Here is a 25,739-nt window from a genome sequence, read left to right on the forward strand (position 1 = left end):
ATACAAAACTTAGTTACAATAACAACTATTACCAAGGAATGAAGTTAACCCCCATTTTTATTCTACATCACGCTGTTTCACACTAAGTTAAAGGAGACAAAAGTTAGTATAAAATTAACTAGAGAAACGAGGAAGTAAGCATATTTGATTACCAGAAAATCAAATTTGATGGGTAAGATTTGGACAAGTAAACAATATTCTAGGCTTTTATACTCTCTCATACCCCAAACAGGTGAATTTTTAATCTCATCAATATTTTTGGGAGGTTAAACAAAAATATATTAAACTGAAAATACACTTTTAACCTCAAAAAGTTTTACTTTTAACCTTCAAAAAAGTTTAAAAAAAAAAGCGATAGAAATGGGATAATAATCGAACTGATGCTAATAAATATGATGAACCCCATGCACCAGAGGTGAACGCCCTACCACTGAGCCATCGCGGAACCACTAGTAAATATGATCTGCCGAATACAAAATTACTTATGTCATCTCTCTTAGCTTGTTAATGGCCTGTTGTAATTCAACTGTCCATACTAGGTTAGGATAAAGTATCATAAAGTAATGTTTGAGAGACATGCCATAAAGCCTCAAGACATCTGTGTGAATGTAGAGCCCTTTACACTTTCTCACTTCGGTACTCATGAAGATGCATTTAGCATAATGGTCAATTCCTTTTACTTCCCCAGATATCCATTTTGAAGTGGCTGGGTGATCCTCAAAACCCCTTTGGAACAAGGATAGGACGTAACGGGGATCGAACCCTAGCTGCCCAGTTGGACAGGAAGAACCCTTACCAACTGCGTTACCTCTTCTCTTAAGATTAAAGGAAATGGGTTACTAATGTAAATTGTTTGTTACTTTTGAGTTTAGAACCGCCTTTTGGTAGTGATGCTCTTCATCAGATGTAGAAACAGCTTAATAACAACGGATCCGAACAACATGAGCACACATTGGGAAAGGAATCCGTGCCTCCTACACCGGGAACTGCATTTAGCAACCAGAAATCTCAATTAATGACAATGAATGATTTAAAAATTGGTGAAATGAGAAAGTGGGAAAAAGGAATTCAATGAGAAAACAAATTGACACAAATTCAGTGCGCCGCAAAAATGCGTGAGTTGGGATCGAACCAAGAATCATTTTCCTATCAAACACGAAAGTCTGAATTTAACCAACGGGAAACTATAATTACCGAATTTAGACACTCCAAATTTTTAAAGAACTCTGTACAAAAACATTGTTTGCTAAGCAATAGTGTGTCAATCTTGTATGTAGGTAAGTTGATTTTACTTGCGTAATTGCGTTTGTGTAGGTGTGTACGTAAATAAGTACTTTGAGTGAGTCACTGTCCTTAACAACATGAAAAGCGTGCTGAAGTGGACAACAGAAGAGATGTGAAAGGGGCAGAATGTTTTTTATACACGTTAACATGCATTTATACAAGATATGAACAGAAAGAAAATAAAAATAACAATATAAATAATTTAGATCACTATGTGGCCAAAAATGCATTAAGCATGTCAACTTATTTCCGGGACTCAAACCCATTTTCTTCTTTAGTTGCGGGATGGGGAAATCCTGTAATTAGAAACAACTTCCGGGCACGCAGTCTCTTAGTGTACTTTTTTTCTTTCTCCATTTTGCAAAGGAACAAAATATCTTCTAATACTGCTCTTGTTTCAGAATACACAACGTTCACATTGAAAAAGAAAGAAAGAAAGAAAAAAAAAGGAACTTTCACCTTCGTTTGAGATTTACACTTTCAAACGTGAAGGGTGACCCTCCTTTTAAAAAAAACAAAAACAAAACAAGAGAAGAAAAAAAAAGGAAAATTGTAGCGAAAATAAAGAAAGATACATTACATACACACAGAACGAGATAGTGGTGATTTTTTTAAAAAATTAAATGGATGGTTAGGAATTGAAGGGCGGTGCTCTTTGCATCCGATCTGTGCAACTGATGGGAGACGTTGAGAGTGAGTGCTCCGAGGAAGCTAGGAGAGGCATCTTACGGGATGCGGGACGAAAGAAGTGAGGAAAAAAATTGCTCTTGAGGGAGTCTGTGTGGTAGCGAAAGTGACATGCCCGTGTGCATTTTCTCAAGACCTATAAAAGATCTTTCAAAGTTTACAATTGTATTCAGTTCTTCATTATTAAGAGACGGAAACCAACACCACCATTTTACACGTCCAGTCATGAAGGCTCAGGTAAGTATCGAATTACCATCTCGTTTCACACGTACTGGATAAACTGACATACGTACTCCCGTTTCACAGAACGCACATTTATCTCTCATAAGGACAGAACTGAATTAATTCGCATAAATTATAACATGCGAAATAAGTGCCGATGCTTTATTGTAGTATTGTAGTGGAGTTTCTTCGTGGATAAGTGGTTAGCGTACTCGCCTTTGGCGTGGGAGATCCGGGTTCGATTCCCGGTGTTAGCTCATGTTGTTCGGATTCCACGTTAATCAGTGGGTTCCGCGTGTATAACCTTGCTGCTGAAAGGAACGTTAAATTCGAAATCAACTAAGCAGCTTTATTGTAGTGTGGAAAGAAGAAAACTTTGTAGCTTCGTGGAAGTTCAAGTACTTGGAGTCTCTACTTCGATTCGAGGCAATGCGTTTGTTTGATTGTTTAGAATTCTTTAGTTTTCTCGAAGTACAATATTATTTAATCATTTCTATCATAAGTGTTCACTCGAATGTTTAGTTCACACCTTTTACAAATCATAATAAAGTACCATACAACACTATTACGAAACACTATTAAATACAACACTGCTCTATTACGAAAGAATCCAAACTACTACTTGGATAAAACAACTATTTCCAATAGGTTTCAAGTCTTATAGACATGAGTCGCATAACAAAAATTCTAACAACAAGGGCAAGAAAGAACCCAAGATTAATCAAAGAAATAAAAACCACAATAAGTTTGTATTTGGTAATACATAACTCTCAAATAACATACAATTCCTACAGATTATTGTTTTCTTCCAATATAAAGAAAGGAAAATTTGAATTTTTAAAGAATATCAAATTAAATTAATAGAAATATTCGGTGTAGCTTAGATTAAGTTAAACGTTACTATTGGGGGGGCGCGGTGGCTCAGTGGTAGAGCGTTCACCTCCAGTGTTTGGGGTCCCTGGTTCGATCCCAGCTCGTCGCGCCGTGTAGACTTTGTGGTGGACTAACACCGTGCTCGTGGGTTTTCTCGGGGTTCTCCCGTTTCCTCCCACTTTCTTCATTCCACCATTTCACTCATCTCTCATTATCACCATCTCCTTTAGCCTCACCGGCATAACGTGGGACGTTAAACTTAAAGATTTCATTTCATTTTATAAACGTTACTAGATGTTAGTATTATTCCGAAGGTGAGAAATATTTACAAAAACGTACACATACCATAAGAGCACGGTAGAATCTAATATGAATCAAACAAATAATTGTAGTTAATTTGGATTCGAAGACGGGTATAACCCCTAACTCTTAAGTAACCTACAACTGTTGAAGAGTTCCTATCTTCTTTAATAGAAACACAAGAAATTTTCAATTTATTGGATGTTAAGCCGAGTTAATCAAAGTGTTCTGTGTTTTTATTTAAAAAAGTTTATTTAAATGTGTTATTAGATGTTAGTATTATTCCGAGCACGATGGCTCATTGGTAGGGCTCTTACCTCTGGTGCGTGGGGTTCCTGGTTCTATTTCTGGTCAAATAAATTTGTGGTGGACAACATCGTGCTCGTGGATTTTCTCAGGTTACTCCCGTTTCCTCTCACTTTCTCAGTTCACCAATTCTTCCATTATCATTCATTTGCTTTAATCATCGTCTCCCTTAGCCTAACGGGCATAAACGTAGGTTAGCCTAACCTCAAAGGTTTGATTTCCACTTCATTTTGCCAATTAGTTATTTCAATTTTATTCAGGTGTAGCTTGTTCAAATTTTGTATCATATAAACACCACTAGGACTAGACATACAAAACGAAGGCATTTAAAATAGTTTGGTTTCTAACAAGACCTACGTCCATGAACTCGACAACGAGTAAATTACGCAGGTATTTCTGTAAACATGGTCCCAAGTTCGATTCTCATTGCGAGACTTGGTTCCAATACAAACATGACTAGCAGTTTGGATCTCACTTGAAACAAGGGTCCCATATCACATAACCTCAGTAGTGATAAAAACTCCATACCAAACCAACTTATACTTTTCGAGTTTAATAGCCTAACTACGAGTTCTTTCTTAAATATTGAGTGGATGATCCCCCTTTTCCTTCTCCATTTTCATTCCACCGATTATTTCATAATCATTCACTATCATTAAAAAGCTATGATCTCCTCTAACCAAAAAGGCATAACAGGGAGACGTAAAACAAGAAAATTCATTTTTATGTTATTTCGGAGCGATATTTGATGTTCTTGTTTTCCCCACGCACTTTCGATATTAAGGAACGTATTGTTCACTCTCTAATAACTAATCATGCGTCTCAAAATATCGCAAGGATTCATCGCTTCAGAAAAGAAACCTCGCAATTAGATCTTCTTCTGAGCAATGCTTGTCCAATCACGATTTGTTGTTAGTTTGTTATAGACTTATAGTTTCGTTTTAATCGACTAGAAAATTGCATTCATTTATGTTTATTTATTTATTTAAAAAAGAGAAACCCTCTACATTCGTAACGGGATCTGTGCTTCTCGTTTCTGTTCAATCAGTAGCGACATTTATGAAAGAGCTCGCTCAGGGCTAATCGGTTAACGTACGCTTTTCTAGCTAGGGAGACCGGGCTTCGACCAACGGCGAGAGTTTATGTGGTTCGAATCCCATGTTAAGCTGTAGGTCCACGTCTCATACAGTCTCCCTGCTGAAAGAGACGCTAAACCCAATATCAACTCAAATCAGTCATTTCAGATTTTACCACTGGTGGAGCAGATTGCACACCGACATAAGAGTTTCGAGTTTGTTTTTATTAGTATAAGTATTAGTAAAGAATTTAATAAAGTGGTGCAACTCCTAAGTTTGAAAAAGACATGCTTTTTAAATTAAATTATATACTACTATACTAATAAAAACGCGAAATTCTTATGTGGATTGACAATCTTGCTCTTCCCACCTTGGCAAAATCTGAAATGATGATGCTGTTCCTTGTAATCAATGAAACGTCCCAAGAGTAAACGCCATGTCTACTCTAATCCCTTTATTAAGGCTGGAAGTGGTATAAATCTATTACCACTTCCGGTTTTAAAATTAATTGAAAAATATCACGGCACATAAAAAACTTCTTTTCGTAGTGTACACGTGGCACTGTTACTTGTAATACCAATAATTTTCTCTTAACCCCTTCAGTGGGTAATTTTCAGATGCAAACCGCTGTAAAAAATGTAGCTTTTTTTTTTTTTTTTTTTTTTTTTTAGAACTTTGGAATTTGTTACCTTTTAATAACTTTTGAACCTCTCAAGCAATCACAATGAAATTTTCGGCATTATGATCTTTGTTGCTTCTAATTAGCTACTATAACTTGTCATTGTCGTATTTATGGTTATCATCATCATCATCATCATCATATGGTTAGGTTACACAAAATTTGGGAATGCCTCAACAGATCAAGCCCAATTTTGCTGTGTTGTCTCTTGGGGTTCCTAGGTGAGCGCAAACTCGCTAAATATTGTCGGGATAAAAGTATTCATACTATGGGCAAGTATATTCGCCATACGCAATACAAAACAGCCAAAACAAAATGAAAGCGTATATATACGCAATCCGCACAGCAGGTGTGTTTTGAAGACACGAGTTAACTCGCCACCCACACTGAAGGGGTTAAACTTTTCTTTGTTTTCTTGGTGACTTAGCAACTCTAGACAAATATTTACAATAAAGGGAGGAAATATCTCTTTAGGTCCATATAAGCTCCCGGTTGGTCTAGTGCCTAGTGCAATGGAGCTTTGTTGTTTGTGGTCCTCGGTTCGATTCCTGGTGAGAGATCATTAGAAGTTTGAACACATTATGGTGGTTCGGATTCAGCGTTGAAGTGTAGGTAAATGTCGGTATAAGATCGCATATTCGGTGCTGAAAGAGAACCCTAAATTTGAAAGATATGCATCTTACTTTTTTCTTTCTTTATTAGCCACGAGGACTTTATTAGGAGTAGTAACTCTTTATAATCTACCTTTTATATCCTTGTTTTTAGTGAATGTAATAATGACATTGCAATGCAGTGGAAAGGGTTCGAACTTTAAGAGCTCACTGAAGTTATGAAACTCGATTTGTAAAGGATTATTTTTAAGTTCGTCGGAGGACAGAATCCCAGTTACATCGCCACTTTTTGTTGGTTTCTTTCTTGTTCACTATCATTACTCCAAACAATTCCTCCGCAATGCTTCTCATATGTGCTGCTTTACCTCATATTAGTTTTAAATGGCTATGTTAGTGAATTTGTTGCGAAATGTATTGCAAATATACATGAATATTTTACTCATTATAATCAGAGTTTGCATCTATTAAAAAATGAAATGAAATCTTTGAGTTTTACGTCCCACGGTTATGCCGGTTAGGCTAAAGGAGACGGCGATGATGAGTAATGAATGAAATGGTGGAATGAAGAAAATGGGAGAATCTCGAGGAGACCCACGCACACAGTATTTGTCCACAACAAAGTTCACTTGGCGGGGCTGGGATCGAACCCGGGACCCCAAGCACCAATGGTGAACACTCTACCACTGAGCCACCGCGGCCTGTAGCATCTATTAAAATACGTACATTTCGATTAAATTACACTTGGCAAAATTTAGGAGAAATCAGAATGAACGTTTTAAACAGAATTCATACTCAGCTTAAGTAATACACTGACTGTAAATCCTTGTTATAAAAACAAGATGTCTTCATCTGTCAAAAGGCTAACAGTTGTCAGTATCTGTGTTGCCTTCAGCCTTATGCTGAAAAATGTCACTAACATGCGGGTAGGGAACAACTAGAATATTTCATTGAAGGAGAAAATGTCATGGATGCAGCTTACCTAATAAGTATTGAAATATATATATCCATGTCGGTCCCGGTGTCCCCAACAGGGGACATAAAATATGACGATATTATTCTTTCTTTACAACTTTAAAATCAGACTGGGAATATTGAAAACTGTTGACAGGGCATGATCCATTTATGAAAGTCCAGATATAGATAAAGTATGCTAGAATACACATACTATTTATATTTATCATTCTTAATGTTCTTATGACTAATGAATATGTATTTCATGATGGAAAACACTAGTAAGCCTGATTTTATGCTTGAATTGAAGTTTAGCACCGACAGAAGTAACGTTGAAATTTTAGAAAAAAGTTTATATAGTGAACTACGAACAACCACTTTAAGAACTGAGATAATAAATATCAGAGAAAGAAAATGATATTAGCATAAATTTCTCAATTACGAAAAAAATATCATACTTTATTGATTTTAAACAAATCTTTTATTAAAATTATTTTGCGAAAATTTCATTAAACTTTGACTAAATTCAAATCTCAAGTTTCTTTTAACATAACTTGGGAACCAAGAGCCTTGACACCAGAATATTTTACATGCGTCTGGAGCAGGGCAAAGTGTGCTACGATGTCTAATTTGATAAATATCGGATGAAGGACAAAGTATGGTACGATGTCTAATTTGATAAATATCGGATGAAGGGCAAAGTGTGCTACGATGTCTAATTTGATAAATATCGGATGAAGGGCAAAGTGTGCTACGATGTCTAATTTGATAAATATCGGATGAAGGGCAAAGTGTGCTACGATGTCTAATTTGATAAATATCGGATGAAGGGCAAAGTGTGCTACGATGTCTAATTTGATAAATATGGGACGAGTTCCATTAATGTTTTTGTTTTCTTTCTTTCAAAATGTGAGATCCCAAATGGCCATTAACTCGGGAACAAAAGTCTTTACTCTATAATATTTTACAGGCTTCTATAGCAGACAGTGGCTTATTTAGGATTTTGTTTCTGGAGAGGCTATGCACAACAGGTGAATGAGAACTTATATTTTTCGTTTTGGGTGCCGAAAAATTGTAGTGAAGTTATGCATATACTAAATTTATTTTGGTGAGGGGGGCTTGAGCCCGATATCCACCCACCCTAAATACGCCACTGATACCAGATCAAGGTCTATCACCATGCCAAGTTTGATCAAGATAGTTTGAATTGGATATGTATATATATAGTACTTGATTTTACGGGGAAAATCAATGAAAGAGAAAAGTAAATAAATGGTTTATAGCCTGAATTAAATATCTAGATACTATAGCATCAGAAAACCATAGACAATAAATATTTATGCTACAGAGATTCTGACCCAATAAAGTTACTTCTGATTAGATAACTTATTCATTTAGCCCTTTAGTGGGCAGTGTTGCTCTCAAGCAACATTGCATTCTATTGCGTTATTCGCATGAATTATAACTTCAGCATGATCATTTAATTACATTAGCATTATTGCTTTCATACAATATTCATATACATGATTTGCAGGTCGCGTCTTTAGATACTTCTAATCTTCGTCAACAGGGGACAGTCAAATTTAGTATTGTAAAAGCTTTATCTCCTACGTTTTGCGAAAGTTGTTTTTTATTATATTTTTTATTTGTGGTTTCTTGCTTTGTAGGAAAATATTTCAACGAAACTGTTGGTAATTACTGTGAGTATTCTTATGATATTTTACCATAATATGGCAATATTGCTCAGTAGCTACACATAAGACCTATTTTATGGGAATGTTACTTTAAAATAAACACCCTGTATTTTGTAACCAAAGTACAAACATACTTTAAAAATTACGAAATTATGATCAGGAAGACATGGTTCAACCATAAAAGCAAACTAAATACTTTAATGGTAGCTATCAATGCTTGCCCATTAAAGAGTTAGAGAAATCATTGAGAATTGTGAATTTTTGACAAACCGCAACTTTAACTTTTGATCTATTTTATTTTTATCCAGTTAATGATGGGTATTTATCCCCAGTAAGGTATAATAACACCACTCATAACATTGCTACTTAGTGAGGTTTCATAATAATTTACAGAAAATTAATGACGACTTCCATTACCACATAGCTGCACATAGCATTAACATACTAAGGTTACGTTTAATCGAATTGGCTAAAAGTGTCAAGAAACAGACCAAACTGGACGATGAAACTATTATTCATTAGAGAGGCTATTATTTCTTGCCTGCAGTACTCGTCCTTTTATACCGTCAAAATTAACGTGTTTCTTGACATTTAGTTGCTAATGGTACGTGCAGTATTCACTCAATATATTTCTTTACATCACAAATAGACAATGTTAACATTAATACTATTACGCATCAGAGCAAATATTTATTATCAGTTTGCCGATTTCATTAGGTTCATCCTGACTAAATTTAAGAGGCCGTATTTTAGTATTATTTTGTGATGGAAATCCTTGATAAAGCATGTTTCTTTGTTATTAGTGTGGATCAAATCGGTCACCTAATTCAGATTTTCTTTAATAACGTTTAGGTATAGTAGCAATAGTGATGATAATTCAATTCACTTAGACCTTGAAGCTGAAAATAAATTGATTCTAGATATATATGCAGTACTATCGAAAAGTACCAGTAGGCCTACACCTATAAAGAGTGTTAAAAAACTTTATGTCATAAAGTTAGATAAATACTTATATCGAAATAAAAACAAGTTCTAAAAAGTATAGATTGCAAAACCCTTTCTTTCAAAGTTATAAATTGTAGAAAATGCGAAATATTATATAGCAAGTACGTTCCATCTAAATATCAATGTTTCATAAATCCCTTAATACCGGCATAACGAATCATATAAAGTAAGTTAAGGTACGGGAAACACTTATAAGTTCTAATGCAATATTTGTTTCGTGGCTACTAGAGGATTGTGATACATAGGGATTTATGCAAGGTACATTCTAATTCCTGCGTAATTCCTTGAATCGCTTGCAAGATGTCCCATAATTTTTAGTCCAGGGCATTTTAAAAGTGATGTTCCACATTTTCAGCTATTTATAACTCTGAAAGGAGGTCCAGACACCTTCTTTCATTTGATAGAATGAATAATCTAAATTTATGACAGAATTTATTAATACCCGGTCTAAACACGATTACATGCGGTACGCTGAGAGTAATATATTTTGCAAAGTTAGTAATCTTGTGTTGTGTGAAGCTGCAGCTTCCTTTTGCAAATAGCCAGGCTGGTGAGCTTAGATAAGAAGGTGTATCTAGTTCTTTGTAGTTTATTGTGTATTAATCGCCTTTTAGAACAATTGAGATGTGTCTTTTCGTATGCGCTGAGAATGGAGTTAACTTTATTGTGTGTGTACTCACCATGCTCATGGACGACGTATTTAACAAGAAATATTTGCTGTTCTAAAGTAACTCAATTTTGAGCGCATAGAAAGACACGGTCTCAATCGTTGAGAGGCAATCGACACAAAATAACAAAGAATTAGACACACTTTTTCACCTCAAGGTTATTATCCTGAGTGGCTCGCGGAAGCGAACTGTATACAACACAGAGTCATCAACATTCTCACTGCACGGAATAAAATCGCTGAACGTATGAACGTTTATATGTACTGAAGGTGTATTAGTATTTTTCAAACATTTTATGTAATTAAGATATTGATTTTGTATCACATATATTTATTTTCTATGTAATTTCCTAACCACAAACGCTGACAAATTCTATCACACGTCATAAGTAAATCGACAAAATTATGTCAGATTGAGAATCAATATTTTCCTTTTCTCTCTGTTCAGGGAAATTGAGAATTTGTGTAAAATCAGTAGTGAAACCAATTACTATTTATAGCTATTTATTTATTTATTTATTTTTCTAGATTCTAGCAGTTCTTTTGCTCTTGACTACTTTGGCCTCAGCTGAAGATAGCAAGAAAGAAAAGCAACAGGAGAAGAGAGGCCTACTAGGACTGGGATATGGTGGTGGATATGGAGGAGGTTTAGGAAGTCTGGGAGGTCTGGGAGGTCACGGAGGAGGTCTATATTCAGGATTAAGCCTGGGAGGGGGCTTAAGCCACGGGGGACTTTCATATGGAGGAGGAGGAGGATTTGGTGGATATGGTATTGGAGGTGGACACAAGACGATCACCATCACGAAACAGGTCCCGTATCCTGTTCCTCATCCTGTGCCAGTTACAATTGAAAGGAAAGTTCCAGTACCCGTTCCACATCCAGTCGCAGTCCCGGTTGACAAACCATATCCTGTACCTGTTCCAAAGCCATACCCTGTAATTGTTGAAAAACCCATAGCTGTTCCCGTGGAGAAACCATATCCAGTTCCAGTACCTCATGCCGTACCTGTACCAGTTCCAAAACCAGTTGGTGTTCCAATTCCAAAGCCTGTAGCAGTTCCTGTTCCAAAACCAGTACCCGTTGCTGTCCCACACCCTGTTGCAGTTCCAAAACCAGTGCCAGTCCTTGTTCATAGCCACGGCAGTAGTTCAGGAGGTGGATTAGGAGGTGGATTTGGTGGTGGCTATGGATTCGGAGGAGGTTCCATTGGATTGGGAGGTGGACACAGTTTTGGAGGTGGTTCTATTGGATTAGGAGGCGGACATGGCGGATTTGGAAGCTACCATGGCTAATTGCAGTACAAAACCAAAGCTAAGGTAAATTTATTTTCTCTCACATATTCAACAAATGTTTCTCTCAGAGAATCAATATTGGATTGTATTGATTTCTGTTGAGTGAAAAATGACTAGTGTTAAGATTGTTAAGATTTCTGTATTCTCCTGTGACATCAGTACAAATTTCTGTAGTGTTATAACCAGTACACTCTCGTTTGAATTGTAAGTATGAGGATGTAGTAGGTAGTTAGTTATGAGTGATCAGATAATAAATGTAAGTTTCAATTTATCACGACTGAATAATTCCGTGTTGATCAAAATTCAGAACGTCCCTATTTGCTCAGGAAAACAATGTGTATATATATAAGAGACACAATACCAAGAACTTCATCAAAGCATGGATTATAAATTGTTGTAAATCACAATAGTAGAAACTTAATATTGTCTAGCGAAAACTGTCCTTTAAAATTAGTCTATTTGAAACTTAAATTAAAGATTTAGATTGACATTAGAACGATAAATATTCCTTTTAATTCAAGTTCTAGCCCTAATTCGTTAATCTATCTCAATGAACTATATCATTATACATACCAACTAACGTCGATTTATTCTTTTTATTTACACAAACATATTCCATCTATATTCGTCCATTTCGTGTATACGTCCATAATAATCTTTTCCATGACAACATGTCCTATCAATAACAAACTAATAATCTTACTCATGACAACATGTCCTGTCAATAACAGCGTTCTTTCTTTTAATTATATATAAGCTATATGCTTAATTATTGCGCCTCTGATCAATGTTGATAATATAGGTACAGATTAATTATAATAGGGATATATAGGGATATATCGCTGTAAATGTCGCCCAGAACGGGAATTCCGTAACAGTATTACAGTGAAGGAAAGAACCCTGGATATTTTCAAAACACTCACTTTTTGAATAGCCCTCGTACTAATTATTATTACATCAATCCTCGTATTAATTATTATTATTACATCAATATAAATATTTTTCTTTTCTCTTCTTTCTCCATATATATATATATCAATTCATTTATAATAACATTTTTCTTTTATTACTAATTACGTATCATAAAACGTCGATTCATTACAAATATCATTTATGGGTCTATTCAAAATTATAACTAATTGATGACTTACGCAGAGTTACTAGTTAGTTGTTCCTCTTTTACATTGAACGATAACATCCATATACAAACAACATTATTTATAATTAAGATCGTCATCTTATCAAAACAACAACAAGATCAGAAGGCAATAATTACATTTAAAGGCTTCAATTTAAAATCAATGTCATAGATTTCAAGTTAACATAATCAAATCTCTTTTGAACATGTAAAGTAAAATAAAGGTAAACATAACACTCAAAGTTAATACAAAGATAAGATAAATTAATCACATCATAACATGTTGCTCAAATATAAAGTCCAAATGAAGTATTCATAACACAACTCATAACATCTGAGAGAATAAATTAAGAATTGTTATCCCTCCGTAACTCAAATCTAAGTTACATGGCCAAAAGATCCAAACAAGCTAAACGATAATTCACAAACGGGAATACAGCCATCTTCAACTGCATCTATGCCAAGAATTTGAGCACAATTCTTAGCAAGAATAAATCCAATTCCTCCAATGGCACAACACACATCTACCAAGGAAGTTTCTTCGTCAACTTCAACCATTTCTGCGATGGAAGTATACAGCATCAAAGTATTCACTTGAAAATAATAATCTGGAGATACTCGAAAATTCATGTCACATATAGTTTCTTTCACATATTCTTTCTTGAACAACAGCTGTAGTGGTGGAGGTTTCTCACCTTCTTCCTTTTCATTGAAGATCTGGAAATAGAGCGATGTTACGTTCAAGCAGTTTCTTTCTCTGTTTTGGACATAATCTTTCAAATCATCCGTAATCTTCTCTATAGACGAATGCTTCAGAAAGTCAGCAAGTCCTTCATTCTTCTCTTTTCTTTCTTCTGCCCAATTTGTTAAGTCTAAATTCCTTCTCGGCAACAAATCCATTAGTCGCGTGAGTGAAGATTTTATTTCTTCAGTATTCTTCTTCAACTGTTCTCTATAATTAACATCCCACAAAGGTATTGTAGCCTGTTTTATTCTGTCTTCTACGGATAACTGAACTTTCGCCTTTTTATAATCCTTATCAACAGAGTTTTCCAATTTTCGCTTACGTTGATCAGCTTCGACAACTTCGGCTGAAAGAACTCGCTTCTTCCAACTGTATCCATTCAAAATCTTTACTGCCATCTGTTGGTCTTCTTCAGTTTTGAAGATCAAATAAATCCAAGAACTCGCTCTTTTCGGCGACTTAATAGTATGGCTTCCCAACTTCAAATCATCAGTCAACAATTTCTTCAATTTCCCTAACCGGTATAATCTCGGCAGACCTTTCACTTCAATTTTGAATACGCCAGTAGTAGTAGTGGAGGTTTCCTTGGCCGGAGATGACGGTTCTTCTTCAATTGTAGCATCTCCCGCATCACCATTCGTCACAGGTTCAATTGTTTCATTTCCATCCTGTTCTTCAATATTTTCATTTCGTCCATCGGCTTTCTTCTGACTTTCTTCCGGTTCTACTTTCATATTCACATCAGTACCGTTCACCTTTTTAATCAATACATGCAAATCCTCTTTCAAATTATACTGTAGATGATCCAAATTTTCTTGTATACCTTGTACTTTATCTGCAAGAGATTTATGCTGCACTAGTATCTGTTCTAGCTTTTCATCGTTCAATTTTTGCTGCTGATCAAATTTAGCAGTTAGTGTCTGTTCTAGCTTTTCATGGTTTGATTTCAGCTTTTGATCGTTCAATTTCTGTATCTGTTCTAGCTTTTCATCGTTCAATTTTTGTTGTTGATCAAATTTAGCATCTAGTAGTTGACTAATCGTATCAATAAGATTAGAATGAGAACGTTCGGACACAGTTACGGCATTTCCAGATATGGTTTCATTTGAAATACTGGGTACTTCTTCAATCTCGGAATCCTGCATATTAGCAATTCTTTGTATTCTCTTCCCACTTCTCAAAATAGTGAAACTCATAAAAAGGTATATATACGTATGCACATAAACTCAGTTCTTACTATTCTTCGGAACTAAATAGTATAGTATAGTCCCGTGTCTTCGGCACCAGATAAAACGAAATATATATATATAAACACTTCGCTTTAGCCCTGATTCGTTTTACGTATCTTAAAATCACTACGTCATTATAATAAATATACCAACTATTAATCACTAACCATAAATTGCATCCAGATATCGTCGATTTATTCTTCTGTTTTATACGTACATTAAATATCAACAGCAACCATAGCTTTTGTACATATCTTCCAATTTCGTGCGTTTCCCTGCGTAATGAGCTTTTCCATAGCAACTAATAATCTTATCAATAACAACATGTCCTGTCAATAACAGCGTTCTTTCTTTTAATTATATATAAGCTATATGCTTAATTATTGCGCCTCTGATCAATGTTGATAATATAGGTACAGATTAATTATAATAGGGATATATAGGGATATATCGCTGTAACATTTTTTCCAAATTCAAAATGAAAGTTATCAGTGGTAGTCGAGACCAGTAGTGCCCACCCCCCTCATGTCCATGACGCACCCCCCCCCTCAATTGCCTATCCGTAGGCGTTCTTCCATGACAAAAAATCTTTTCCATTAATTTTTACACCCTCTCAAACATATTTATATAAATTTTTACCCCCCCAAATATTTCAGTGACGCAGTTTGCGTCATAGCCTCCCCTTGTGGGCACCCCTGGTCGAGACCCAACCACAATCTATGCATAATTTGCTAAAACATTATGCAGTACATTTTAAACATTACAATTTCAATGAATAGTAACGCCTTTCAGTGTACAATTTTATGAATGACCCCAATTAATGTTCGTCGTACAGACACAATTACTAATAATTACCTTTTCAGTCATTTAAAATGCATTCTTTGGTAGTGTTCAGCAGAATTATGACTAACTTCTTTACCTATTGTCTAATTGTGACTAAGCAAGGTAAATTGACACAGTCAATTACGAAAAATTAAGGAATATGGAAGTTACCAGATATTAAATGATGCGTGATCCTGTAAATACTGAAAATCCTGTACAATAGGGGTCAGTTGGCAGCTTTACTTGGAATAATACAATAATATTCATAATTATCGGCAACATATTATCAAGTGTTAGTCCTGCCTAAAAACTGCTTGTGAATGTAACTTAGTTTACTGAAAGAAATCCGAATATAATGCCAAGTCAAGTGAGTAATATGCACGCATGTTTGGTTTCGCGTTCGATTGCCGTTGTGAAGTCTGCCTCGGATACAAATCTAAGTGCTGGATCGAATGCGGTACTATTCTAAACAGTAAAAACGACCTCATATAACTCGGTCCTGAAAAGAGATATTAAACAGTCAGCATTAAAGCAAATCTGAAATGATAGTGCCTAAACTTCAACAGACCCAGGAGCGTCGTGACTGAGATTTAATACCAAGATATTGTTACTCTGCACCCACATATTCTATTCTTAAGTTTTGTACCTTATATTAGGTTGTCATGGATAAAATCATTTGTATAGGTTTTCTCGGTATTCTCTTGTTTCCTCCGACATTATGATTCCATAGACTCTACCGTAATCACTCACTTTCATTAGTCATACTCGTATGTCTTCTTTGCCCTAAAGAACATACATAATCGTTGGACATCAAACATTTTTAGAATCAGAAGGAAAGCGCGAGAGGAAATCGTTTCTGTATGAGAAAGGAAAACTTAATCGTCTAAAATTCTTCCTTTCTAAAATGTTAAAAAAAACTGACTTGATAAAAGGAAGAAGACATGATAGACCCGATGGGCCTTATGCCGAGGCGTTCTGACGTGTGATTAGTACCATACTAAAGAGTTCGACTAACATATGTTTCCTGCAGTAGTCAGGCAACCCATACTTTAGTATGACGCTAACCACACGTCAAAACAACTCTGCATAAAGCCCGATGTTCCTTTGTCAGACAAAGTGTAAAAAAAATGTTTGCTATCACGATAAATTATATGTAAAATTGAAAAGCGTCAATAAGATTGAAGATAATTCTAAAACAGTGACGCAGCTAGGCTAGTTGTCGCACAGAGCAAGAACTCGCCTTAGCACCTTTCACCTGACCAATCAAACCAAAATGCTCCCCGACTACACCTGATATTGGCATCACACAGTAATTTTCCTATTCCATTTTTTTTTTCAAGTGGTAAAGCTTGATTTCAAAATTTCAGTATACAATTTCAATTTTAGTACAAGATAAAACACCACCCAAATTAGCATTTGATTGCCAAATAATCTGAGAGTAGCATGCTTGACCTATTCTTATAGTCTTATCATAATAACTGCAAATCACAATGTTTTTAGAAGTATATCGGGAAGTGTAGAATAAATCAACACTTTGTTGCTTTAGAATAGGATATTTAATTATGACAAACAGTCAAGCTGTTGTCTCGAGTATTATACTCGTATATTTTGCAAATCTCTTAAATCGATGTAAGTTAAATGAAAACACAAAAAAACTGGAACTAAAATTTAACTTTACGGACCCTCTTGGCTGTAAAGGTTTCTACAATATCCTCGAAAAGTAGCCTTGAAGCTAGCTTATACTCTATAGGTATAATCCTAAGGTTGGTGATTTGTTGTTGTCCTGTTAAGTTTCTGAGGTAATTTTTTTTATGATCTTTAGTTTGCTAAAGTTCCTTTCCTTGCCTTATCACTATATTAAACCTAAAATAACTATTTGCCCAATTTTGCGCCCCCTAATTCGGCGCCCGGATCACAAGTCCCGTTTACGACCCCCTTAATTACGTCACTGTTCTTAGACATGAAAAAAAATTAATTGTGCTATAACGAAGATTTACCACTTCACTCTATGAAAATTAATTCCAGGATGTCAAAACTTAATAGTTCACTATGGAACAGTTACTGTGTCTGCATTTGTGAAAAAATCCTATTGCTAATGCAATTTTCCAACGTGCTTTCATGCTTACGAATATCTATTATTTCTCTCTACATATATATGTGTGTGTGAACTGCATAGAAGCTTCTTGAGCAATTTCAGATTTGTGTACATATAGCTGTTAACTGCTTTGTGAACAATACAAAGACGATGTATAGATAGCTCTCAGAACTATTATGTGGAATTACAAAGAGACAGGATACAGGATTAAATACAGAACATAGGATATACAGCTGTTTACTTACCAGTGAAAAATGAAATCGAGAAAAGGTCTAGGCGAAGTGACTTACATTTCTGAATAATTTATCGAGGAAAAGCATATTAGCAGACGACACTATCTTTGAAGAAAGCTAACATGTTAAAGCATTTGACTGAAGAAGATTATTGTTTTCTAAGAATCTATCAGGTGCTATAAAAAGCTTCATTTTGCATAATCATAATTGAACTTTTGATGTATCATCCGTTTTGCGCAGAACGCACGGTTGAATAATGTTGATTTCATTATCATATGAAACACTATTCCCAATAACTTACCGTATATCCCTACATATTTGTGTTAAGTATAGATATCTTCTGCCAACTAAATTGCATTTTCTGTAGGCCTTTAATTGTTACATAAAACAATTCTAAAATGTTCGTCGAAAGTGGATTCATATATCTTTGCTCAATAATAGTAGGTGGAACATCCCAATTCGAGTAGTCTAAACTTTTCTTTGATTTTAAAAAATAACATGGTACATTATCGAAAACCATGGTCATAAAGTGATTCATTAGTTCGAAAATTTATTTTAAAAAGTCAATGTGTCTAAATGGTTTTTACTTTCGCGGCAGATTGTAAAGAATTGATGCTATAAAAATTTGAAAGCTAAATAGATTTTTCTTTTTTACACAAATTAATTTCCAATAAATACTTATAGTGGGACTAACTTTAGTCTAATATCAAATTTAAGAACAATAAAAATAAATGATAATTCAATTGGTAAAAAAAAAAAAAACAGTATTTAATGATTTACTTACCTAGATATTTTGTTTTCCAGGAAGAACTGATTCATTCACATCATCGAGACATGAAGACTAATGTGTTCCATTTTTTTTATGCACATGAACTCATTGCACACCATTATCTCGTTTTGTAAATGTGTATCTCATTTTGCTCCATTTTTTTTATATGTTTTGTAATAAAGTGTTAATTTTATTCAATATTATAATTGAGTTTAATTTTAATCCTGTTGTCCTGTTCTACTACGGTCTCTTTATAGTCAAGTCGATAGTACTCGTGGTTTAAATCGTCTTCGTGGATACTGATTCTAATCGTGGGTAATCGTCTTCGTGGGTATAGGATACAAACTGGAATAGTGGTTTGAATTTTATAAGCCCGTCTTTTATGGTTTCAACGTTGGAAAGGGACACTAAATTCAAATCAATTAATAAAAATAAATTATATTCTTTGACATGTTTTCTTTGTATTTAGATATATTGATCTCTAATTTTAAACACAAATCAGTGTTTTCAAAAATTGTTTACCTAGTGCTTCCTTCTTTCTGCTCGTTCGTGACACATGCTTTTAGTGACTCCTGTGTATCGATTTACTAAGATTGAGTATTGTATTTACTGATATGGATGCATAGAAATAAATCATCTTAATTGGTGGTATCTTATATCGCTATTATCTTAATTGGTAGTATAGTGGTTTTCTTTTTAGATTATTAATTTAGGTTTCAAATGTCTTGAAATGAAATTCAGTTTGATGTAAGTTTATTAGATAAAAAATCAGATTATTAACAAAACATCTTACAAATGTTGCAGTAGTGTTCAAAGTTAGTTAGTAATAATAATAATAATAATAATCAGTGGCGTATTTAGGATTTTCTTTCGGGGGGGGCTTTGCTAACTTTCGGGGAGGGCTTTGCCTGAAAATGTGAAAATTCTGCAAGATATTTCATATACTTTACTATAGTAAGTAAGATTTCGGGGGGGGGCTTAAGCCCGGAAGCCCCCCCCTTAATACGCCACTGATAATAATTCTAATAATTGATAATTTAGTGCACTAAAGATGTCTGCTATCTTCAAGACAAGTTAAGATTTACTGTACCGAGATCTGAAGGATCTGGTAATTTAATAGGTCTATCAGGAGACCTCCATGTAAGACAAAATTCAACAAATTAAAAACGGTTAACTTACATGAAAGTATTCGTATGAAATACATTCTCATATCTCGATGAGTATAGACGTCAGCCAGTAATCCTTCCCGTCTTCTTTCTTTTTGACAATAAAATTTTGGGAAGTATTTATATGAATTGTGAAGTACTTTCACTGGCTTATAATACAAAAACAACTAGGACGTCATACATCCTTGTAGACTATTTTAAAGTTGTTTTTCTATTTGAAAGTTTCTCTATATTCCAACAATAACTATATGTGTAGTTCTTGTACATGCTTAATCAAAAGGTTTTGATACTTTAATTTTAATACAATAAAAAATTTTAATATTTCACAGATTGTTAAAAGATGTCAACAATAGTCAACACAGCTGTATGCAGCATTGAGTTCTCAAATCTTTAATAATAATAATAATAATAATAATAATAATAATAATAATAATAATAATAATAATAATAATAATAATAATAATAATAATAATAATAATAATAATCAGTGGCGTATTTAGGATTTTCTTTCGGGGGGGCTTTGCTAACTTTCGGGGAGGGCTTTGCCTGAAAATGTGAAAATTCTGCAAGATATTTCATATACTTTACTATAGTAAGTAAGATTTCGGGGGGGATTAAGCCCGGAAGCCCCCCCCCCTAAATACGCCACTGATAATAATAATAATAATAATAATAATAATTATTATTATTATTATATTCTCACCAATTTATATTTATTCCAAACAAGACTTCAGCATGGTACTATTCTTTTACTAGCTTTGCTATTAATAAAACAACAGTTCTTACTCAATATTGTACATTTTTGTGATTGAACGATATTTTACATCGCTTTGTTAGAACATTAGGGGAGCACAGTGGCTTAATGGCTGGTACGTGGTGTCCCTGGCCAAGTAATTTTATAGTGGAGAACATAGTATCCGTGGGTTTTCTCGACATACTCCAATTTCCTGCCACATTCTTATTCCACCATTTTTTCCATCATCATTCACTTGCCTTAATCATCGTCTCCCTTAGCCTAAAGGGCATAATAGTGCTACGTTAAACTGAAAGATTTCATCTTCATTTTGTTAAAAGATTAGTAATATTTGCAACTACAAATTTAGTTTATTTCTGTCAGCAGTTTGCAGCCCTCTGCTCGTTCATCACGCCCCACACGTCGGGAACCACTTGCAATGTGACGCCATTGCAATTGGAAAAGTAGAATTAAAAGTTACGTTGCTTCTAAGAAAGAACTTATTATAAATATGAAATATATCGGTTTTGTCTTAATACTAAATTATCCCATGACACTGATCTGTACTAATAATGATTTCATATAGTAATAATACTTTTAAAATGTCTGAAAATAGCGTGGTAAGTAATGACTCCTATCAGGGCCGGATCTATGAAATATTGCACCCGGAGCAAAGACGTATATCTGCCTCATTCCTCCCAATTTTGCACCGAAATGGCGCCCCCTACATACTCTTAATCAGCTGCACCCCAGGGCAAATGCCCCTAATTTACCTCCTCCCCCTAATCCGGCCCTGACTCCTATGATTTGAGATGCAACACAATGTAGTTTCATGGAAGGTCAATAGTTTTCCTAATGAGGGAGAGAAACTTTTTTTTTTTTATCTCAAGGCCTATCAGTATAAAAATATATCTTCTATCAGGGGTGGATCCAGGACCTACTTCTGGGGGAGCGGTGGGTTGTCATACTGCTACTTTTAAGGGCTCCAAACTTTAGGATGGGTTTTATTTATATATATATAAAATAAGAAAGTTTCCTCTTCTGAGGGGGGGATCGCCCCGATCGCCTCCCCCCTGGATCCGCCCCTGTCTTATATTGTATAGAAATAAGATAATCTTACTCTTTTGTTTCACACTCCGCCAAGTGAACTTTGTGGTGGACAAACACCGTGTGCGTGGGTTTTCTCGGGGTTCTCCCGTTTCCTCCCACTTTCTTCATTCCACCATTTTCATTCATTACTCATCATCACCATCTCCTTTAGCCTAACCGGCATAACCGTGGGACGTAAAACTCAAAGATTTCTTTTGTTTCACAACTGAAATTCAGTGTGTCCATACTTCATCCCGGACACAAACTAAGTTTCCCTGATATAACAATAGCGTTCTTTTAATATTAACTTAAATCACATATGCAGAATTAGGGCTAAAATAACAGTAATCAAAATAAAATATTAGCTTTCATTAGATCAATTATGGTATTGATGTATTAGACCAACAATAATCGTGTTTAGTCTTCAACGTACTAGATGAAGCCGTCGAAAAAGTGTCAAAACTTTTTTTTCTCTCCAGCCATACTGAGCGAGGTTTTAATGGATTTTCCTCATTCACACCAAGCAAATGTCGGGACATTACATCACATAATGGTCCCAGATCGCTTTCTTCCTTCCTTTCTCCCCGATTTACAGGGTAATGTGATAACCGAGGAACGTCATGCCTCATATCATACATGACGGGCTAACATGATTCATAGACACCGAAAGCCTTGAAATCTAATTCCTAATCCTAATCATAGATTAAATAAATATACGTAAGTCTGGCTGTTGTTCCGTAATGTAAACTAGTTGTCAATCAGACTACTTATTGATTTATTTATTTTATTTATTTATTTTTGTCCTCAGCACATTACATGCCTCACGTAAATCTTCAATTTTGAGGATATTTTAACTTTTGAGGAGTAATTTTCCTCCGCCCTTAACATATCTGAATAAATACTGGACCATAGACATGTGGTGTAGATATTTCTGTCATGTATATAACGCTATATATCACTTTGTTTAACGTTGGTTGACGAGGACGCTTATTCCTGATTCGATAATGTAGAAGAATCAGAAATAAGTTTTAATTTTTGTGCGAGTTCTCTTAAACGAAAGCAATTTATTGGAAATTAATGGCTTAGAGTATACTGCAACGAATAATCCTATACCGGTACTCTTTGACAATGTGCGTATAGGCATATACTGTATTTTGCAAAATATCGCAATATCTACGCATGTAGTTCTACAAATTTCATAGTTTGATCCATGTTCAACTTATAAACAGTCATTCTGTAAGCGACTTACTCTCTCTTTTTTTTTTTTTTTAACTATGTAATATTCTATCAGATACTATAGGTAACACTTGATTACATAGTTCTTTGAGCTGTTCGACAGCTGAAGAAAATTCAACCATGATCAGTTGAACAGGTAGTCATGCACGACTAGCAGCTACTTGCATCTTAGTTCCAGTTCAATCAAGTACTTGCCTAATGTGGTTGTGAATCGTGCACTTGACCCTGTGGGAACACGCATTTTATTAACAATCATCAGCTGAACATCAAAAAGAAGTCAAAGTTTTATTTTGAGTTGACTTCCATTATCGTATTATCCAACCATTTTATAAATTGTATACGATATTGAATAATAACTACCCATTGTGCATCACAAGTCACAAACAGACCATCAAATTTTTCGTGTTTACTATTGATAATGAGAAGATATTTTACTTCAAGGTATCGCCGTAATCTGAAACTTTACTTGGGAGGGAAAATATTAATATTTTCTCGCACTAGAAAAAAATAAATATGAAATTTTAATCTCTTAGAATTAAAAATCTTATTTATTTATTTTTTTAATTACTTCTAGAGTCCGCAGTTACATTTTACAAAAGTGGCGCTCACATTACACTTATGTTTCGTCTTTAAGGATTTTTTTAAGCTTTGGAAATGGTACGGTAGCTCCATTCCGTACTTCACAAGTTAAATTGAGGGACAGTATTTGACAGAATTTAAATCCTTTAAAAATATATATTGTTTCTGACGACCCTATTCTCTGCGCAACAATAGCTGGCTTTGGCAGTTGGATAGAGCAAGTGGAGTATTGAAGGCGCTGTTACCAAACGCTCTGCAACAAATACTTTAACATATTTAGCGACAGATTAGGATGTTTAACAAGTCATAGTTTTATAATCGTAAAAATATAACGTATGATTTGCAAATAAGAATAATAATAGTACGAGGAATAAAGTGCAGAATATATTAATAAACTGTTTTAACTTTAAATTTTATCAACATTGAAACTTAAGTAGCTTCAATATTTTTATTCACCAAATGGAGGGACTTCAAGATCTTCAAATACTGAATTGAATACCAAAAAGTATTTTCAAAAATTTTCATTAAACTTTTGCAAAGTTAGGCTAATTACTCAATGGTTTTTCCAAAATATAATGAGTTACTGTTTCCACATACTTCGAATATAAATCTTTGTGTCAACAGTTAACTACTTTCTTTTTCTTTCGAGTAACTGCAAGACAGGCATTAGAACAGAAAATTATCAACAGCGATTGATTTACTCTGCCTCGTTTCTTGTTATACTTTTTCTGAAAAACATAATGAACTGTTTTATTTAATCATTTTCGTTATAGTTTATTTTGTGCACAGCGAACCAAAATGTTGAAGTTTGAAGGAGAATGGTGTTATATACGAGACGAGACGAGAAATAAGGTTGTCTCGTCTCGTCACGTAAATATATGTTGTCTTCTGTTTTCGTGATCTAAACAGAAGACAGCTTCGGTATGAAACCCTCACATGTGCCTGCATGCAACAAAATCAATCTCCCTCCTTTACCAATTGGGACAGGCATTGTAGTCTTAGGTGTCGAGTCATCCAACATTTGCTATTTGAGTGGTTAGCATTGACCCATGCTTCATCAAACCATACTATTTTGTCGGATTTGATATTTGATATTCCTACAAAAAAAAAAAAAAAAAAAAAAAAACGACAGCGCATATAATCCCTCTCGAATAAAATCTTCTTTCCTAAAAAAAAATCTTATATTGAAACCCATCTTTAAAATACTTTCACAGAGTTGACTTCCCACCCGTTACGAGTCAAGGAGAAAATTCAAAGTGGGATAAAAGGGGTCCTTTATTCTTTCTCTCGTCTTCGTAATAGCACCGAGCATTATACAGCATTTCCCGTGACTGACTTCTATAGGGTTATTAGTCCAGGAAGCTTAGTCAAAAAAAAAAAAAAAAAGGGTGTTTCTTCGGAAAAATTAGAAGCCAAGGTTTTTCTTCACAAAAACGTTCATTAGGTCATTCTAAATGACATATCAAAAGTCCCCGACTTTCTGATGTACGCTTCCCCTTTTTTTCGGGGAGTGGAAGTGGGGGAGGAAAACGCAATTTAAAATACAATCAAATTCAGCTTATTTGCATGTTAACCTAAATATTCCGAATAAAAAAGCAAAATTTACCGGGAGCGCTTAGTACATTTGCTCGTAAATGTTTCAGAGGAAGTTCGAAAGAATATAGGGTCGGGTTTCGGAAATATGACGTCATCAAAATGGCTGACACCAGAATTTGTAGTGTTTTGTGGGAATGGTTATAACTTCCTGCAGAATAGTGGTAAAATCGTCGTTTTTATTTCAGATTGAAGATAATTAATTACCAAATGTACGGAATGAAACGTGCTGTCTGCATTGTTAATTTCTTTCGAGATCCAATAACAAAAAAAAAAAAACTAGTTTTTGAGTACCTGGTTTTAAGTGTAAATGCAAATAACTCAGTAATCATAAAATATTTCAAAATATATCTTCAAAAAAAGGTTGTAGAACATTATAAAGCCTTTCCAACGGTATCTGTACCTGCATTGTTTTGTAACTAAAACCAACTAAAAGGGAGATGTCCAACTGCACAATTATGAAACCAGTATTTATATATGGTGTTAATCCGCAAAGGGTTTATTGGGGCAGAGAGGATCGGTGACTGGAAGACATGTCTGTCTGCAGTGAAGAGGATGATTCCGTATTTCCACGCCGCAGGGCATTTTTTGTATTCTAAAAGTGCCAACTTGTTTGTACAAGACATGGTAAAGTTGGAGAACATAATGGATGGAGAAATCTATA

At 34.7% G+C, this 25,739-nt stretch overlaps 1 protein-coding gene across 1 annotated transcript; it reads left to right on the forward strand.

The window, feature by feature from the left end:
* The first annotated feature begins 2,081 nt into the window (after positions 1 to 2,081).
* Positions 2,082 to 18,835, forward strand: LOC145694125 (uncharacterized). The gene is made up of 3 exons (XM_081770243.1): positions 2,082 to 2,208; positions 10,884 to 11,672; positions 18,715 to 18,835. Exons 1-2 carry the CDS (start codon positions 2,083 to 2,085, stop codon positions 11,646 to 11,648), a joined length of 891 nt encoding a protein of 296 aa, XP_081626369.1. The 5' UTR covers position 2,082; the 3' UTR covers positions 11,649 to 11,672; positions 18,715 to 18,835.
* Positions 18,836 to 25,739: the final 6,904 nt, after the last annotated feature.

Source organism: Thermobia domestica, chromosome 9 (assembly GCF_964235325.1).
Source record: "Thermobia domestica chromosome 9, izTheDome1.hap1.1, whole genome shotgun sequence".
Classification (NCBI taxonomy): Eukaryota; Metazoa; Arthropoda; class Insecta; order Zygentoma; family Lepismatidae; genus Thermobia; species Thermobia domestica.

Coding starts and splice junctions, on each gene's coding strand:
- LOC145694125 (XM_081770243.1), top strand. CDS start 2,083: ATGCCCGTGTGCATTTTCTCAAGACCTATAAAAGATCTTTCAAAGTTT. Junction 2,209..10,883: donor GTCCAGTCATGAAGGCTCAG/GTAAGTATCGAA, acceptor TTATTTTTCTAG/ATTCTAGCAGTTCTTTTGCT.